The sequence below is a fragment of the Pygocentrus nattereri genome, chromosome 1, assembly GCF_015220715.1.
Source record: "Pygocentrus nattereri isolate fPygNat1 chromosome 1, fPygNat1.pri, whole genome shotgun sequence".
Lineage (NCBI taxonomy): Eukaryota > Metazoa > Chordata > Actinopteri > Characiformes > Serrasalmidae > Pygocentrus > Pygocentrus nattereri.
This window is the reverse complement of record NC_051211.1, coordinates 17,002,059-17,022,431: the sequence shown is the minus strand read 5'-3', so window position 1 is coordinate 17,022,431 and position 20,373 is coordinate 17,002,059. Positions and strand designations below refer to the sequence as shown.

Sequence of the window (20,373 nt, the reverse complement as noted above, 5' to 3'; positions counted from 1 at the left end):
AAATAAATAAAGTGTGAAGTAAAGTGTCTTTACTGTAATGTAATTTGTAGAGAGACCCTTAGCTCTCATAGCAGCCTGTAGAAATCAGCATGTTCTGTGTTTTTCAAAATGCATACATTTGTTGTAGTGACTGAAGAATCTGAATATGGAAATATAGAACCAATTTTATTGCAGTGAAACAGAATTCCATACATAAACATTAATAGGATATTAATTGATTCCATTCACAAACATTAGCAGATTATTAACTGCATTTATTGAAGGAGAAAGTTACTCTACAAATGATAAGCATAGGCTAAATAGAGCAATACAATTTTTTATATTCCATTTTTTCACCTTCTCCCTAAACAAAACTTCTAACATATATAAAAAAGTTATACTGAACCTGGCTAAATTTCCCCCAAAAACTATTTACACCAGTCATCATACTTCATTAAAGCTGTTTCAATTATAGACCTGAGCCATTCTGTAACGTCTGGTTTCTGTGGGATCTTCCATGTACACAAAATGAATCATTTTTGATTGCGGAAATAATTTGGCTGTTTTTTAAATTCAATACTATTTGAGATTCAAAATTAGGAAATAGGGTTGTTCTCCATTATTTTTTATTGCTGGAAAATAAACTGAAAAGCCGATGAACAAAAGGTACATGGACCCTGCCTGCATTCATTTTCTCATATTCAGAGTCAGGTAAGCAAAGCCAGTTCCCTGCAATTTTATCAGCTGCCTTCATCAGATCCTCCATCACCTTCATCACTGGCCCCTGGAGAATATACCTTCGAGTCTGAATCTCAGCCACGCTGGATGTCCCACTCAGTTCACTCAGGACACGGACGGCACTTCTCACTTTCTCCTGGAACTCAGCGATGGCGTCTCTCTGCTGATTCACTTTTCCAATCTCTTCATGGATCTGGTCTGCCTTCTCATGTTTTTGATTGATTTTGTGCTCAGTCTTAGAAATCTGGGACTTGTAGTCTGACACTTTGCTTTTGTATTTTTTCTTTTCTTTCTTTGATGCTTTCACTTCCTTTTCAGTCACTTTAATAGCACTTGAAGCTTTGGCTATTTCAACTTCTCCAGCAATTATCATGGCGGGACCTGCATGAAGAGAGAATCAAATAAATTTTAAAATAAAGTTTACCATCAAAAATAAGCTGTATGTAAAAACGGTTCAACAGTTAGTGATTGTATTCTTGTATGAGTAACAAGTATCTCACCAACAACCCATCCGACTATGGGTATTAATGCCACTCCCCGTCCAACATCCCTCACAGTTGTAGCAGTGTCTTTCTTTTTTTCCTGTCTCTGAAGTTCTTCTCTTGTTGTGCTCAGATTTGTTTTGGCCAACTCCAGGGCTCCTTCAGAATTACTCAGTAAGTTTTCATTAGACATCTGTTTTATTTTCAGGTTCTGCAAGGTTTCTTGTGTAGCAGTCATCTTTTGTTCAAGTTTTCCCTCATCTCGTGTAAGGATCTCAATTCTTTCATCCAGACTCCTCAGCACTGCAGAGGCTGCCTGTTCTGACCGCTCCAGGCTCTGCTTGGCCTGCACAATCTGCTCCCTAATGTAGTTGTAGTTGGAGCACTGGCCACTGAAGGGATCTACATCTGCTTCAGTGAGGGCCTCGTAGACTCTTTTGATGGAGTGCATGCCATCTTTTAGAGGCTCAATAAATGCTGCATTTGAGTTGTTCACCACAACACTGTAGAAACAAACATAAAAGAGCAAAGGAGAAGAAAATATACATATGGTTACGAAACAAAGCATACAGACAAAAACATATGAGCAACTTTATCTGTGGCACCAATTTCCTGGAAAATCAAAGAATGGTTTGTATTTGTGTTGCTAAGCGACTGTTAATGATTTAAATATTCATTAACATTCATAAATATAAAACATAAATGAATTCATTTCAATGTAAAATGTTACAATTTAAATATTCTGCTACTTTGTATGTGGATGTTATTCAACTTACTCAGAAGAACGGGGTTGGCTCATGTTGATCTGACAGAAAATAAGGAATAGAAAGTAAATGTGTTATCAGAGAGACAGTGAGCCCATCTGGAGGCAACAGTAAGATACACAAAGAACAAGTAGAGTTGTAGTGTAGTAGTTGAGTTTGGTCTCGTAACAGTAAATTAATGCTCTCTATCTTGGTCTTGGGGGAAGGCAGACTGAGACTTACCCCATCTGAGGTAACTGGAAACTTTTTGTCTATCATTACTGAATATCAACAAAACTTTCAAACAGAATGAAACAGTCCTTTCTCTGTACGATCATTTGCTTTCAAATGCTACAATACAAAGTTGGACTAAGACTATATTTACAACACACACACATACATATAAGCTTTACCTGGTCTGTCTTGTCTCAGTATCGCCACTCCTGGTATCAGTCTTGACTGAGACTCCACTGCTACTATGTCTATCTACTACTAAGTCTTAGTCTTGACTCAGACTCGATGTGTCCAGGTCTCGGTAATAATCCAGTTTCCCATAGCAAGTCAACTGTTCAACTATTCTTGTTTCTGTGTTATAAAATTGCCTGCTATACCAGTTTATTTTCTCAAGCTGTGTGTTATACATTATCCTAGCTTAACATAATCATGCATAGGTACAGTACTGTGCAAAAGTCTAGGCACCCAAGACACATTTTCAAGATGCATTTATTTGTGTTTATTAGCTGAGAAAAGTGTTAATATTTGAATAAACAATATTTATTAATAATGATTATATATATATATATATATATATATATATATATATATATATATATATATATATATATATATATATATAAATATATATATAATAGTGATTTTCTGGATGTGAGTGTGTTTGTTTAACCATTTCCAAGCCTCTCCTCGAGGAAGCCCAGTATTATATGTAGTTAAAAAGCAGCTCCTGGTTTGTGCTCATGATTTAATTGATGATATTAACAAGTCTCTGTGGCGGCTGTGAAGGTGTCAAGAAAAAATATGGACCAAAGAAATCCTTGTTACTTTGTTGTTTTAATGTTATTTGAATTATGAATATGACTTTATTCCAATGTATATTGTGATAAACTCACTGCTGAGGTAAATTGTTTAAAAATTTGCATAGATGCCTAAAACCTTCGCACAATACTGTGTGTCCTTTCTAACTCAAACATCTCTGCTCATAAGCTTAACAGTGGCATGGCAGAAGACAATGACACTTCTGATCTGGAAAGTCCCTGAGTTCAGTCAATGCAGAAACATGATAAAAATGTCTTTTCTGACAAATTGATAACTGTTAAGGAGGCAATATGCCTAAAATCGGTTATGCTCTCAGTTTTACTAAATCAAAGATGTTTTTTGTCTAAATCAGCATGGCATCAATTTCAACCCAAATGAGTATACATATATGAAAAGTTAAATGACCGCCTTACAATACTTCATTACAAACAATCCATGAAGAGAATAAAATCTTACCCTCCCTTTAGTCCTTTTAGAGCTTTTATTGATGTAGCTCACCCGAGATGGTTGGCCTACTTGAGACCAAATAAGTCCATCCTTTTAAAGTGCAGCAGCTCACTTGGTGGGCTGGGCTTTTAGATCCTACAGACAATAAGTAGTTTGTGATGCTCATGTATTCTTTCATATCTTCTCTTCCATTCTGTTCAGCAGAGCTGAGAGAACGTCATCCACACCTTCACTGAAAACTTTTCAGATATCAAGGTAAGACCACTGATTTAAATATATTATTGACTGCATACTTTTTTATTTTTTAATACTTTGCAACACCTTTATTGACTTATTTATCAGTGTCCATTAACTGGATTAGGTTTCTTTCCAGTATTGTTAAAATAAATAAATAAATAAATAAATAAATAAATAAATAAATAATTTAAAAAAAACATACAAACAGGGATGTCTCTAGTCTTTTGGGGGCCCTATGCAGACTCCTCATCTACCAATTGACTATCAAAGGCTGTCTAAACTTTATAACTGGCTAATTTGTTTATTGCTGATTGTACTTTTTTTTGAGCCATGATTAGCTAATCACTTTTCATCCTCACTGAATCATCTTAGACAACATAATGGTACAATAACAACTCAAAAGTTGTCTTGGGACCTCCTTGTGGCTGCAAGGCCCTAAGCAGCATACAGATATCAATCAATTAGAAGAAAGAATTTTACTGTTCTAAACAAGTTCTCAGGATGCCACACCATATACAAATGTTTAAACACATGTTTAGCTTTGTTGATGTTTTAAATGAAATAACGTATAATCTACAGTGAACAAGCTTCAATATGACTTTTTTCTGCAAGTTTTTGTGCACAATTTCTACTTATTTGCTAAGCTTTAAATGCTGGAAAATATAAAATAGGATATATGAAATGTTCCAATATGTTAAATCCAGTAAATGAACAGTAATTTAAAATGTGCAGAAGTGTGTAGAGGATGTGTTAACATAGTTTCAAATTGAAAATCATTGTTTAATTTGACCATGGGCACCCCAGCTTTTGCATATGTTGCTGTTAGTTTGCCATTAAATGCAATGCTGTGCTGAATCCATTAAACCTTTATTACAAAGGAGAATATTTTACTTAACCAGCTAACTTTAAACATAGTTCAGTCCAATTCTAGATTGTTTGTCATTAGTAGATCACTTTTAGCACTCCATGCCAACTTATACTGCTTGCCTATCCTGCTCTAGAGTTGTTTTATGTAAATATTTATATACACATATTGTTTACATGTACATGTCCTGCTTGTTTTAGTAGGAGCTATGGATTCCAAAATTGCTAAGACTTGTCAAAGCCTCACCACAGCTGAGGAGATGAGAAACCAAACTAAGCTTGTGATGCAGCCTTATGCCAACTGGGAAGAGTACCTGACTCCTGCACCGCTCTCCATAGCCATCCTGGGAGAGCTGGTCTTCATCTCTTCCAATACAGATTTCTCCATCAACAAAAACCCACCCAAAGACGGCTACAAGCACATCAAATACCCAGATTCATTTCGTGCCTGTCTCATGCAAGTGTGTAACTCTGGCTGGTGGGCTTTCAATGAGGCCCACAAGAACATGGATCAGATTCGGCTTCACACCATGGCTGTTCCAGACTATATGAAGACTGCAGTGAAGATTCTCTTCCAAGGTAATGATGAAATTGTTGAAGCTCACCTTCCTGACCAGCTGGAGAACATTAGTGTCATTGCAAATGACTGTCTTGCACTGGCCGAATCAACAGAAAAGAGATTCACTGATGTCATCAATATTATCCAAGAGCTGCTGGAAGCCTGTGTAAACGCTGAGCACTTTTATGGTGAAGAGCTGGAGGAAATCAAAAAGAAACTGGAAGAGAATAAAATTAGGAAAAAGTCATCAGAAGAAGCTGCTAAACGCTCTAAGAAGGCAGTTAAATTTATGGAAAAGCAGCTGAAGGAAGCACAGGCCACCTACCAGAAAGCAATGAATTCCCTCCCTGATGGATGGAACATGCTGGCCATGGAGTTTGCTGGAGCAATGGCGGAGAGTTTCACATCTGTAGTCACTGGCATGACGGCTATAGTGGCTCAGCCAGTGGTGCCAATTTTAAATGTTTCAAAAACTATTACAGAGTCAGTGGCAGCTGTAAAAGATACAAATTCTCCTGCAGATGGAGTGGATGAAATGAACATCTACAGCAAGTCTGCAGAAATCCTGACGTGGACAGTGAATATTCAACAGTATGTGCGCAGCAACAACATTGACTGGAAGGATCTGTATGATCAGAAAAACAAATCTACAAAAACAGACTTTGTGAAAAATCAGTTTGAAAGAATCAACAGCAGCTTGAACAGTTTCCCAGAATGCAAGCCAAAGCAGCATGCCAAAGATTTATGTGAAGAGGCAATTAACATCTGTGAGGAACTGGCAAAATATGCACCAGATGGGAAATGTGAAGATAAGAAAACAAATGAGTTACATGAGCGAATCAGAAAACTGATTGAATCTGCCCGCACTTTTGACTGCAAAAGCAAAAATGTCACAAAAACTCCCTCCCTGATTCCAAAACCACCCATGTTGTCAAAAGAAGGAAGTAAGATGCAGAGAGCTTTTGACAAGGGAACAGAGAATGTCAGATTTTCTGTTGAACAGAGCCGAGCTCAACTGGACAACACCAGAGAGCTCTATGATAAGAGTGTGGAGAACATGGAGAAAAACCAAAAGGAACTGACTGAAATCCTGATCACCATGAGAAACTGTGAAGTCAAAGAGATAGACTTTAACACCACCATACAAATGCTTGTCAAAGGGATGGATGCCATGGGGAGAGTGAAGGAGCAATGGGAGAAGATGTCACGCTTCTTTCAGATGGTGTCCAACATTGTGAAAGTCAGCCTGACCACAACTCTCAAAGATTTTGTCTCCACATCTGCGAAGACTCAGTCACTTTCCTACAACTCAAAGCTCTTCTCCAAAGATCTGCTCTACAGTCAAGCATTTCAAGCCACTAACATAGCCAACCTCGTCCACATGATCTCAGCAACCTACACTGAAGTGTCTGACAAGTATCTCATGGATCGTGTCAGCTCACTGGGGAAACTTATGGCCATGGACAAGACAAAATCAGAGTTTCAAAAGGAGCGTCTGCAGCTACAGAACTCCTGTGATAAGGCTCAGAAAGATATTTTACGCCTAGTTCTCAAGAACAAGGCTGAGTTTGAAAGGAATAGTGACTCAAGAATTAAGAAGATTGACAAAGAGTTGTTGGCCATTCTTCCCTCTGCTGCTCCAGAAGAAATGAAAAGCATTCAAGCAGCCGTCGAAAATGGATTCACAAAGGAGGAGGAAGCAGATTACTGCTGAGTGTATTTGTAAAAGTCTTACTCATGTAGTGGCAAGATTAAATGAGAATAATAATGACTAGATTGCCTTGATTTTCCCCACATTAATGTTGCTTAATAGATAATGGATAAGGTATGGATAATATCTGAAAGATACACTATATTGATAAAAGTATTCACTCAAGCCCTGCAAATCATTGAATTCAGGCGTTCCCTTCACTTCCATGGCCACAGGTGTATAAAATAGCACCTAGACATGCAGACTGCTTCTACAAACATTTGTGAAAGAATGGGTTGCTCTCGGGAGCTCAGTGAATTCCAGCGTGGTGCTGTGATAGGATGCCACCTGTGCAACAAATCCAGTCTTGAAATTTTCTCACTGCTAAATATTACATAATCAACTCTCAGTGGTATTATAACAAAGTGGAAGCGATTGCGATCGACAGCAACTCAGGCACGAAGTGGTAGGCCACGTAAAATGACAGAGTGGGGTCAGTGGATGCTGAGGCGGATAGTGGGCAGAGGTCGCCAACTTTCTGCAGAATCAATCGCTACAGATTTCATGTGGCCTTTAGAGTAGCTCAAGAACAGCATAGAGAGCTTCATGGAATGGGTTTCCATGGCTTAGCAGTTGCATCCAAGCCTTACATCAACAAGCGCAATGTAACGTGTCGATTGCAGTGATCTAAAACGGTGGTGTAAAGGAGAAACTTTAGAGCAGTGGAGACATGTTCTCTAGAATGACGAGTCAGGCTTCTCTGTCTGGCAATCCCATGGACGAGTCTGGGTTTGGTGGTTGTCAGGAGAACAGTACTTGTCTGACTGCACTGTGCCAAGTGTAAAGTTTGGTGGAGGGGGATTATGGTGTAGTGATTGTAGAAAGCCTTTTCAGAAGAGTTGAAGCTGTTATAGCTGCAAAGGGTGGGTCGATATCATATTAAACCCTATGGTTTAAGAATGAGATGTCATTTAAGTGCATATGCGTATGAAGGCAGACGAGTGAATACTTTTGGCAATATAATGTATCTAACCTGTAGTCTCTAGGCTTCTCATATTATGTGTGTTACGCAAATATACCACTGTTAGCTATGTGTAATGTGACAGACTTATATAATTGCTTCATTAATAAAATTATTGATATCCTTGCATATTTACTTTTTTGCTTATTCATGGTGCTTTTAATGAGTTTGCATTTTGTAATGATTAATAAATTCACGTTTATGATCAAATGAGACTTATGTATCTGTCCTTGTTCCAGTATTATAACTTTGAGTATATATTCTTACATGTACCTCTGCCCAAAAAAAACCCAATAATGAATTCACATGAATAGACATCCACTAGATGGCAGCGTAACATACCTCTACTATGACATCAGTAAAATTCCTTTCCTGCATGTTGATTTATATATACATATGTAGAGAGAGAGAGCTGATTTCAGCCTTTTATAATGGCAGTGGTAAGTGTTTTGTCTACCCCTAGCAGCAATTCAGGTAGGCTAGGAAGGTGGATGTTGGTCAAACATAACACTAACTTAAAACAGCATTAAGGCTTCATCATTTTACATATTCATCATCCTGATATTATAGTATCACACTACATTGCTTCTGTGATGTGAATTCATTATGACATGTTTTTAGCCAAATAGGAGTGAAATACATCACAATCTAGTGTGTTTTGAAATTTAAGCTAATACTATTTCTTGTTTTGAAGCATGGTATAAACTGGAAGCATACAAACAAAAGAAGCTCAGGCATGAGTAAACTGTGCTGGACCTCCAAGGACAATTTTAAGTTTTATAAAGGCTTTACACAGCAGGAAATAAAGCATTAAGGACTCATCGAAAAGGAAACTTTTCATTTTGATGAAAGGGGTCTCCCATGCAAGCCAGTGTATGCAACTCCCACCTGCTAACTGAATTATGATAATAATAAACTAGGGGGTTAAAGGCTAGCCCATCTTCTTGAACTACAGCTAACACAACATCATTGAACAGCTCAACACACTTGGAGGAGAACACTAATCTCCAGTTCGTTCACATCAGTTTACTGACCCCTGTGCTGGTTATCATACTAAATGAGGGCCAAATGCCACTCCCAGCCTCAGATATTAGTGGCATTGCTGGAGATCCTACACTTGATTTCACCACTCAGGAGCATTCATTCTATAAATTCTATTCTTTCTATTCTAATTTTTTCTTGTACAGACAAATATAGGCAAGAAAATCAACTTTAATAATAATAGTTGTTCCAGTGTAATCCTGCTCACTATGTTTTCATAATGTACCTTTAATCTGATTAATGTTCGTTTTCTGTAACTGTAGCAAAATATGGTTGCTTTTTCTGGTATCCTGATTAATGATGTTATATGTAATCAGTGGTGGATGAAGTATACAAATCCTGTACTTGAGTTAAAGTAGAGATACCCAAATAAAATATAACTTCAGTAAAAGTAGAATTTGCTCCCTTTAGACCTCCACCTGAGTAAAAGTACAAAAGTATTTGCCTTCAAATGTACTTACGTATCGAAAGCAAAAGTACTAAAAGATTAAAAGATTACTCTAATGTCCTATTAACCCTGAAGACAATTATCATTATCATGTAGAACCAAGTTGCTCTGAATTAACTTTTTGCAAACAAGCAAAGTTTCAGTTTAAGATTTATTTGCAGCTTAGTTCTAATGTCGGAAAAGTTGTAGACTCTCAAAAGCAGATCTCTGTGTTAGTATCTAGTTATTCTGGTGCCCTCAGTATTCTTATCCTCTTATATTAGTTGAAGGGATCAGTCATCTCCTGTCTTCATCATCTTCTTTTCATTATATAGATGTTGGCCCTTGGTCAGATTCTTCACTGCCATCCATGGTCTTTAGTTTACTCTTACATGGATAATACCCAAATCTATGTGAACACCAATGCTGCCTCCACCCTGCTCACATATCCCATTTTGAAAATCTTAGACTCAAACTGTTTTCTAGTTTAACTTGTCTTGTTTTACTTGTTATTCTTCTAACTTTTTTTTAATAAATGGGGTTATAAATAAACACATTAAAAACTAAATGAATTGCCATTTAATAAACATCTCTCCATTTTCTGTGTTCATTTTATTTTTTACTGTTCACAGTTTTTTGTGGGTTGTATAAAAATGGTTCCATTACAGTCAAACGTATTCTTAACTGACAGTTATGGAGTATATAAGGAAACATACAAAAATACAAGGTTGCTGAGCAAATGTTTCTGTACCAGTATAAGGATGACTCAGGAGGCAGGAATGAAGGATGACAATTTTAATCCTCAATGGGATTTTACAAGTTAAAGGTCAAAAAATCTGTATAAATTTAAACATATTTGAAATAGGACCAGTCCTCAGTCCACATCTTGGAGTGTTGAGACCCTTGCAGACCCTGTTGGATTGAGATGGCAGGTGGGGAGAATAGAACCAGGGGCTCTATAGGGCTGGGAACCCTTGGGCTTGATTGATCTATGAAGCTAAGCAAGGCTGGTCCAGCTCAGTGATTGGATGGCAGATCACGTTGCCTTGTCAATAATTCAAAGCTCTTGAGAATTTCCCTGTTGTGGGACTAATAAATGAATATCTTATCTACCACCTTGACAATTGGACAGGGACCAAACTGGTGGTGGTGGTGGGGAGGAAGGAGGGGTACGCTGAAATGTCAGAACCTGAATGCAGCAGAATATGTCCATAAGTCAAGTCATTTTAAAGACGGATGTGTGCCGGCAATTGGTCAGTTGTAATGAATGAATGATCAGCCTTTAGGGTCTTCCTGGCAGAACTTTACTAAAACTTCCAGTTCTATCAAGAAGACTCAGGAGGGAGGAATGAAGGAAGCCCAATTTAATTCTTAATGGGATTTAACTGGAACCTCATGCTCATTGCATTCACACATTAGCTGGGACCACAAGCCCACAGAATTCACTCCACTGACTAGGGGCCATGGGCCCATTGCCCTCACTTATGTGGTCAGGGCCATAGGCCCATTGCATTCACTCATTAGCTTGGGACCACTGACTTATTACAAGCACTAAATCAGTTAACATGCACTCTATTAGCGAAGGGCCATGGGCTCATACATGCACTTCATTAGTTTAGAGCCACAGGCCCATACATGCACACCCATATATGCTCTCTGTTTGTTTAGGGACTTGTGTCCATACATGCACTTCCTTATCACAAGGCCATATACACATTCATGCTCTTTGTTTATTTACACTCTGTTAGCTAAGAGCCACAGGCACATACATGCACTCTGTTAGCATACGGCCAAGGGCCCTTACATGCACTCTGTTAGTGTAGGACCATGGGCCCATACATGCTCTCCATTTGTTTAGGGCCACGGGCCCATACATGCACTATGTTAGTGTAGGGCGAAGGACCCTTACATGCACACCATTAATGTAAGGCCATGGGCTCATACATGCCCTCCATTTGTTTAGGAACTTGTACCGTTAACTTAGGGCCACTGGCCCATGCATGCATTCCATTAGTTTGGGGCATGGGCCCATTCATGCAGCTAAATCAGCATTCTATAATGTTATTCTATATATGCTGAACACTACAACAAGCATATGTTGTAAATAAAATAATGTCTGATATTGTGTCCAAAATGGTCCCTATTCACTCTACCCTACGTTCTAAAATCTGGCTCAGTGTAAAGAACACCATTCTAGGGAACATAATTTGTGATGATTGGAAACTATTTTACTAATTTTGTATTAGAAGACCTCTGGTGGATCATGTGAACATCTTGCGAACAGCGCTTAACTGAAACTGTTCTTTGCTGAAACTGAAAGTCTGGTATTATAGGGCATTATATTCACCTACATGTTCATGGTAATCCAGCTCTGACCATGTTTGAAGGTTCAACACTCCATATGATGAATTTTCCTATTAGAAATAAACATTTTACTGTCAAAAGCACAAATAATAACTCTAAATCACTTTTTATCTGGTTAAATAATAATTGGGAAAACTTTACTTGCTTTCTGACACAGGATAAGCACAGGTCGTGATCATCAAGCCAAGAAACCTACAAAGCAATATACTACCATTCAAAGATTGGGAAGTCATAAGAAATGGAATACTTTATTGTCAATTGACGGTAAGGACATAAATAGAAAAAGAAAATAATAAAGGCGTAAAGATAAATACAATGAGATAATATATACAGACATACAAGTGCAAAATGAAATAATATGTAGTGCAAGATGAAAAATATCCTGGTCTTAGTCATAAGGAGGGGAGGAGGGACTTAAGGAGGGAAGAAGCTTTTTTTTAATATGTTTTTGCTCTGTTTGATCTGAATCTTTCCCAACAGCAGGGGGAGAAACAGGTTATGTCCAGGGTGAGTGGGAGTACTTTAAAATATTGCTGGCTTTCTTTTGGATTCGGCCACTGTAAGTGTCTTTGAGGTGTGGTTGCATCATACCAATGGCACGCTTTGCTGCCCTCACCACCTGCTGCAGGACCTTTCCATTCTGAACAACACCTTGCAGCAGTAGGTGAGTAGGTTCTCTATTGCTGACTTATAGAAGCTGGTGATTAGAGAGGTGCATGCGCCTTAACTTCCTGAGGAGAGGAAGTTATGCCTCTGTTGGGCTTTCTCTGCCTGATGGGAGGTGTGTGTGGTCCAGGTAAGATCAGCTGAGATGTGCACACCAAGGTACTTAAAGTTCTCTACCCTCTACACCTCCTTCCCCATGTATGCAGAGGGAAGTGTGTGCTTTGATTACTGAAATCCACCATCATTTTCTTGGATTTTGTGCTTTATGTCTGGGTTATTGTAACAGCACCATTCTGTCAGATGCAGAACCTCCTCCCTATAGGCTGCCTCATGATTGTCTGATGTCAGTTCTTCTGTGGTGATATCATCTGTAAATTTGATAATGGTGTTGGTAGGGTGAATGGAGGAGCAGTCATGGGTAAACAGGGAGTAGCGGAGGGGCTGAGGACACACCCCTGTGGCGTGCCAGTATTCAAGATGAGAGTGGGTGATGTCTGATCTCCCATCCTGACATTCTGGGGTCTGTTGCTCAGAAGGTCCAGCATCCATGTGCACAGTGAACTGCCAGGCTACTCAGTTTTTGTACCAGTGTGTGGGGGATAACTGTATTAAAAGCTGTGCTAAAATCCACAAACAGCATTCTTACATATGTATGGGCTGTGTGGAGACAATAACTGATAAAATGTAGATTCAAATATTATCATCCTGGACAAATCTGACACTGATTTCTTATTTTCATGTATTTATTTATTTATTTATGATGCTCTGTTTCTAGTAATCTACTCATTTAAAACATGTCATGGTACACAGGACCAGAATATTTGAATATGTTTATACATTTTTCTGCAACCAAAATCACAGATGTTTGATCAAGCCTGAAAAACTGACATTTCATGTGTATTATCCTTGCTTGTGAGAGGGTGTGTGTTTATGAGTGTGCATGTGTGTTAGTTAAATGGTTAAGTCATTTAGCCATGCCCCTCTGATCCATTTGTGTAAGAGCCTTTTGTATGTTTCTCTCAGTCCATCTCACTGTGGAGAAAAGGAGAAAAGAGGACAGTTGATGTTGATGCACTTGAGGGTTATCTAGTTGGAACTGGTCAGTTTGTTGGTATATCTCAAGGAAATGTATTGTCCCTCTATGTTTTTTTGCTTATGTCAGTATTTATGTGGGGAAAGCATAGTAGAATCTTAAAGATGTATTTGCTTACCGTAAAACCCTGTGACTGTATTAACTGTACTGCAGAGGACAGCCAGACTGAGCCTTCCGCATGTGAGTCGCCCACTAAGACAGGCCCAGAAAAAGACCCCAAATCTCAACTAGAGAAAAAAGACAAAGCATCAGCTCTGTATAAGCCTCATAAACAAAAACAAGCCTGAAGAGAGCAGAGAAGGCCAAAACAGCCAAGCTGAGCCAGGGCTCAGAGAAGGCCATCTTGTGGGCAGTCGTGGGCTGGAGGTTAGGGAACCGGAAGGTTGCCGGTTCGATCCCCAGTGTCAACAGTACATAACTGAGGTGTCCTTGAGTAAGACACCTAACCCCCAATTGCTCCCTGGGTGCTGCAGATAGGGCTGCCACCGGTCTGGGCAAGTGTGCTCACTGCCTCCTAGTGAGTATGTGGTGTTTCACTGCCCAGATGGGTTAAATGCGGAGGTGAAATTTCCTCGTTGTGGGACTAATAATGGTAATTTAATCACTTAATCTTAGTCCCTTCCTCTACCTTGCAGAAATTACCCCACCACCACAGTCATGACCACCATACACTAAGCAAAGGTCATCTGCACGAGCAGTATGAGAAGCCTGGAACTGCACAGGTACTGTGTGTAAAGTGGAAGTGAGAGAGAGTATCACAGTCATAGGGATGTTTAAGCAAAGCTATTCATTTTTATTGCAAAAAGATTCATTTTAATGAATTAATAAAAAAAACATACTGGAATTATTATTATTGTTGTTGTTACTGTATAAATTGTGTTTATTTGTCTTTCTTTTGTTGGTGCTTTTTAATGAATATGACAAGGTGATGAAAAAACACAGCACTGTTAAACAGTTATGTTCATAGCAAGTAGCACAAAATGCTAATCTGGCGATCCTGGATGCTGGTGACATTTGAATGAATCAGTGATGAACAGTTCAGAAATGTAGAGGAAACAGCATCCTGTTAACCAATGTCTTCAAAATAGGTCATTTACCTAAACATTTTGTAAACTCTGGTCAGTGGACAGACAGTTAACCAGCCAACAATCTCTTGATCACTTTTAGACCATTATTAAGCACTCCAGAGCAGGAGGAAGCTTATTTGGCTGTATAAGACTAACATTGTCACCTCAAATCACGTAGTAAGCAATGGAGCATCCTGTATGACTATAACTGGGTTCCACTAAACAAATATTCATTTCCCCACAGAAGGCATGGTTTTATAAAATTGATGAGTGTCTGTGTCAAATTGATTTACTTGTTTTGATGATTTAAATTATTGGATTTGTTGAATATTATCAATTTCTAATGCAGCTCTGCAAGGCCACCACAGAGCAGCTGTGCCATGCAGCTTCATGAAGCAGAAACAGTCCAAAGTGCAGCTATACCACATAGAATGTGTTGTAACCTACACCCTAGAGTACAGCCTAGAGAATGGCTGCACAAAGTTGGGGGTGTGTTGCCTGAAGGTTATGCATAAAGACAGCCAAGCTTTAGCCTTTGCATTAGTGTTAGTTTTTAGCAGAAGCATTAGCATTAGTTCAAGGAGTTACAAGTAAAGGCATTTAGTGAAGGTATAAGCACAACAATTACACCAACAAACAAAATACTTACGATAAGCATGAAAACAAGAAGTTGCCCAAAAAGGAGTTCCATGCAGAGAGTACTAACAAGGCATCACTTATAAATGGCTTGATCACTGAGAAAAGCCTGGACATGCTCCTTCTTACTAAAACATGGCAACAAGCAGGGGATTTCCTGAACCTAAATCTAATAGTATCCACACAATTTACTTACCTATTGTAACGGTGCAACCTCCAAAAGAAGAGGCACCGGGATTTACGTACGGCAAAGTTGGCGCTATGGGCGTGGGTGTGGATACGAGGAGGCGAGACTCCAAGTTCAAGTGCACACGTGCTTATTTTATTACACAAAAAAACCAAAGGAAAAACAAAAGAAAAACTGAATCAAGCAGAAATAAAACGAAAGATAAACTTGAGGCTTCACTGCAAGGCTAATCCTCATCACACAGGTTATTCCCTAGCTGTTACAAGCAGCTAACAGCATCACACCGGGAATACACCACTCCTCCCACAGGTAGCTGAGAAGACCTAGCTGAAAGAAGCGAGCGTTCTTATCGTCGAAGCCCCGCCCCAACTAAACGAATAACTTGCTCGGAGGGACGATGTCCCAGGTTTTCCCCCTTTAGAACACTGAGGCCCCTCTCCCTCCCTGAAGGTGGATCCGCCCAACAGGGACAAGAAGCCTCGGTCCCCTTTACCTCCCATTTGCCCTCATCCCCTTCTACAAAGGACATCAAGGTAGGTACATACAACCTTACACAGATATTCCTATTGTTCCTATTAATCTCAGTGATGGGCATACTCTGCACCATCACACCTATCTCACACGTGTCTTACAGGTAAAGGAGGTGGCCTGGCTGCTGTATTCCAGACCAATTTGAATGTCAAACAGTTGGACTTTCATGATGTGACTACTTTTTAATAATTTAGCTATGAAGGTTTTTTCATCTGTGCCACATCTTTTGATGTTAATATACCGCCCTCCTAAATCTTCTGCTAATATCTTTCTATCCGAGTTGAATGAATCACTCACATTAGCTTCATCTATGTCACCTGCTTTAATATTCATGTCGACACCAGCTGTGCTCTCTGTACCGAACTCTGCAGTATTTTTGAATGTTTTGGACTGATTCAGCACGTTGATGTCCGAACACATATTCACAGTCACACACTTGACTTGCTCTGTGGCCATAGTTTAAATCTTTCAGTTTCTGGTTCCTTTGTTGGTTTCTCTGACCATAAGCTCATTGAGTGTGGTCTTGGTTTTTTGGATTATTTTCTGGATAAAATGAATCTATCTGCATTTCTCTGAAGCAACCGGCACTTCTCTTTCTCAGGCCTCTGTTTCACTCTCACCTGATATTTGTCTCTCCGTTTCCTCTCATGTGAACTCTTCCACTTTGTCTGAGATTACTTCCACATCCTCTACTTGTACATCTCAACTAGGTCCTGCTCCTACAACTACTCTCAGGTGTGCTTCCACTGTTATTGCACCTTTTATAGCTCATATGTTTAATCTATGCTTTTCATTAGGCACTGTTTCTCCATATCTAAAAATAGCTGCTGTCACTCCTATCCTGAAGAAACCTGGGTTGCACCCATCCTAACTGTCCAACTACAGTCCAATCTCCCTTTCTTAGCTAATGTCATGGAAATAGCTGTAGCCTCTCAGCTGCATGATTTTCTATCCTCCAATAACATATATAAGCCTTTTCAGTCTGGCTTCCGCACCCTACACACTACGTGTACACAGTACCCTACAGTCATACCTTGCTGATAGGCATCAATGCATTTTTATGGGCTCCCACAAATCTGGTATTGCTTCTGTAGATCGAAATGTACCCCAAAGATCTGTCCTTGGACCTGTCCTCTTTATCATTTCCTACCCACTTGGTCAGATCATCCGCCACCAAGCCTCACTTCCTCACTTGACATTGATGGTGCCAGTCCAGTTTGTTAAGAACCCTGGCTGTCTTCTTGATTTATCTCTCACTTTTGAGTCTCACATTAAGCTTGTTACCAAAACTGCATTTTATCATCTGCATAACATTGCACAGTTACACCCTATGCTGACTGACACTGACGCTAAAATGTTGATTAATGCTTTCACCTTCTCTCACATCAATTACTGTAAGTCACTTTCCTATGGCCTTCCAGCTAAACTAATAAATCGTCTTCAGTACAATCAAAACTCAGCAGCCAGGGTTTTTACTTTCACACAGCTCATATTACTCCTGTTCTCCGACAGTTGCATTGGCTTCGGCTAGTTCTAGGATTAGGAAAAAAAAAACTTTCTTCTTACCTTCAAGGCTTTACATGGCCTGCCTCCGACATACCTTTCTGCTCTCATTACATTATATTGTCCCTCTTGTGCTCTCCGATCTTCTAATTCTGGATTTCTCACAGTTCCCTCAATTAGACTTTCTACTATGGGTGGCAGATCTTTCAGTGCTGCTGCCCCAAAACTCTGGAATTTTCTACCTATGGATTTAGAATGGGATATCATGAAAGGTCCTGTGAGTGTAATGTGTCGGTGTCCCAATAGTTTTGTCCATATAATGCATGGCTGTGACAGTAGTACTGGCCTCATGTTGAATGTTAACATATTAAATGATTGCAGTGGAGCACTAGTTACTTTGTTCTGCCTTGTACAGTCTCACAGCTTATCCAAACATCTGAAATGCATTAAAAACACAATACTTTAAAAGGCATAAAATGTCACCTGTGCAAAAGGTATTTTATACTTTATTTTTCCAGTACAAACTCAGCAAATAAATAGTAGCTGTTCAATAAAATTTTAAATTAAAATTAAAATGGTAATCAGTTTGCATCATTGCTCATGAACATTTCCAGACTAGGACTAGGTTCAGTTCAAATATAGGGTAAATGTTTCTAATTTTACATGTTGTCCTTGCATAATGCTTTTGTACTGGAGCAAGTAGAAACTGGGAAACATTTTTTCAGTCATTCAGCTTAAAGTCAAATCAATTTGTTGCAGGTGCATCAGAGATGTGGTTGTAGGTGTAAGAAGCCTGTTTGTATTGGATTTGTGTGCAAATATTAGCATATTAGCTATAGTTATATATAATGCATGAGACTGGAAACATGTGATATGTGATACTTGTTGCTAATACAAATGCATGTTTAGATGTTGTATTTCTCAAAACCACAGAACCACAAATAACACTGCAGGCCACAGTATATATATATATATATATATGTAGCACACGTATACGTAACGCAGTAACTACATTAGCTAATTCACAGTCTTTGTGTAACAGTATATCACAACGGCTCTCACTATGGGGAAGTGAAACCCATAGATTTTCTGAGTGTTAAATCTTAGGGGTTGGACCAGTATAAATCTTGTTCTAGGTATGCTAAGAGGAGGGCTTGGACAGAACTGCAATAAAACACAAAGTATCGAGGTAAAGATACAATTATAAATTTATTAACAAATGATTTGGTGTGTGTAATTGTGCGTGTAGTTAGAAAAATAAAACAAAATAAAATAAATAAAATATTAGAGTAAGTGCGGGGGTATAAAATGAGGAGGAACAGTAACAAACAATTCAACAGAACCCAACAGTTCAACAATTTTTTTCTTCTTTCTTTCTTTCTTTAAAAGTCAATGTTCTGTTTCTTAGTCTTCGTTTCCTTTCTTTTGTGTGTAAAAATTGTCCCAATGCGTCAGTTGCATGTGTTTTTATCTTCACTACCCGGGTAGGCTAGTGTTTTTTGTGTGCGTGCGTGTGTCAAAGGTTTGCTCCTCTTATCTGGGGTCTGTCTGTCTCTCTCTCTCTCTCTCTCTCTCTCTCTCTCTCTCTCTCTCTCTCTCTCTCTCTCTCTCTCTCTGCGCTGCTGCTTGTGTGCTCACGCAGCTGACGTCACTCGCACCGTATTCTGGGACATGTAGTCTCGGGGTGGCTCGCCATCTGGGACTCAGAGTTCGCGCGTTTTTCCCAGCAAAAAAAAAAACAACCTGTACACAGTACTAACTTCAGTAAAACTGTATGGAAACAACATGAATCTTAACTCGACTCTGACTCAATAAACAGCAGTATTTTACACTTTATATGGTACATCTAAACCAATCGCTAATGGTAATTGCCAGTCGCTACTGCTAATTGCTACTAGCCTCTGCCTGTTAGCCTGCAACTCAGTTAAACGAACTCCTTAACATCTTATAGCTCACACATCTGATACTCCGATTGTTTTAATAACCTTTTAACTCTATTATCAACATTTTATAACACAAAAATATACACTTTATCACTCACAATCTCTCTTTATCTGGCACTATCAGAACTCACCGGAGTTTCTCTTCACAATAGACCAGCACAGACCAGAGTTTATCCAACTCACAGCTCATATACACTGGGAAACACTGAAATAAGGGTCCTTTATGTCCCTTTTGGAAGGTTTAACAGCATTTTTAACTTTTAATCAGCTCTACAAATATATATATATATATGGGTCATTCCATGGAAATGTCACATTTTGAGTCCTCATCTCCTCTTTAGGTGTATTTTATCTACTGGGTCACAAAAATCTATATTTTAACAGCTTTACACATACATTGAAATATCTCCTTTAATACAGTGTATTTTTTTTAATTTGATCTTTTTATGAGAACTTTGTTTATTTATTTATTTTTGCTGACACCACCTATTTTGTCATGTCCCTCATGGCCTTCAACGAAAGTATACTTAGAATATACCAAATACAACTATAAAAAAGTCCGTATATTTTGATGTCAACCTAAACAACTGTCTGTGTTTAATTGTTTGTGATATTATTTTTCAAAATTAATTGATAATTATTTATTAAAATCACATTATTTAGTTCTGTACCTAAGTAACCCCTCAACCCCGTAACACAAATGAATCTCCCCCACAAAAACAATGGTATGATCCATATGATCCATATACATCAAGAAGTGACATCACTCAAGTCTTTTGGACAACAGGACAGCAAAGACAGGCAAGTGGCTTCCTTCTTTTATTTAATTTTGGTCATTTATCTTGTGATATTGTGGTCGCCAAACTCAGTGACTCAACACCGTCACATGAAAAAAAGATAGAAAACTATTACTTATAAAAAAAGTTTTTTTTATTTCAAAACTATATGCTAATTCTGAATCTCATGCATGCCATGTGCTCTCTCTCTGGTATACAGTATGTATAGCAGCGGCCATTTTGTGCAAAAATCACAACCCTGTCACACTCAACCCCGTTACATGTTTGACTGTAACGGGGTTGTGAGATTGTGAGAGGGTTGTGAT

At 38.7% G+C, this 20,373-nt stretch overlaps 2 protein-coding genes across 2 annotated transcripts; one reads left to right on the top strand and one right to left on the bottom strand.

Moving 5' to 3' along the window:
* Positions 1-391: 391 nt before the first annotated feature.
* On the bottom strand, positions 392-1,414 carry LOC119263709. Its single transcript, XM_037540188.1, has 2 exons — positions 1,218-1,414; positions 392-1,098 (listed from the first exon to the last, which is right to left on the bottom strand). Exons 1-2 carry the CDS (start codon positions 1,390-1,392, stop codon positions 599-601), a joined length of 675 nt encoding a protein of 224 aa, XP_037396085.1. The 5' UTR covers positions 1,393-1,414; the 3' UTR covers positions 392-598.
* A 2,211-nt stretch (positions 1,415-3,625) lies between these two features.
* LOC108412172 lies at positions 3,626-6,984 on the top strand. Its single transcript, XM_017684097.2, has 2 exons — positions 3,626-3,697; positions 4,745-6,984. The coding sequence occupies exon 2, from the start codon at positions 4,753-4,755 to the stop codon at positions 6,814-6,816; it is 2,064 nt and encodes a 687-aa protein (XP_017539586.2). The 5' UTR covers positions 3,626-3,697; positions 4,745-4,752; the 3' UTR covers positions 6,817-6,984.
* The last annotated feature ends 13,389 nt before the right edge of the window (positions 6,985-20,373 follow it).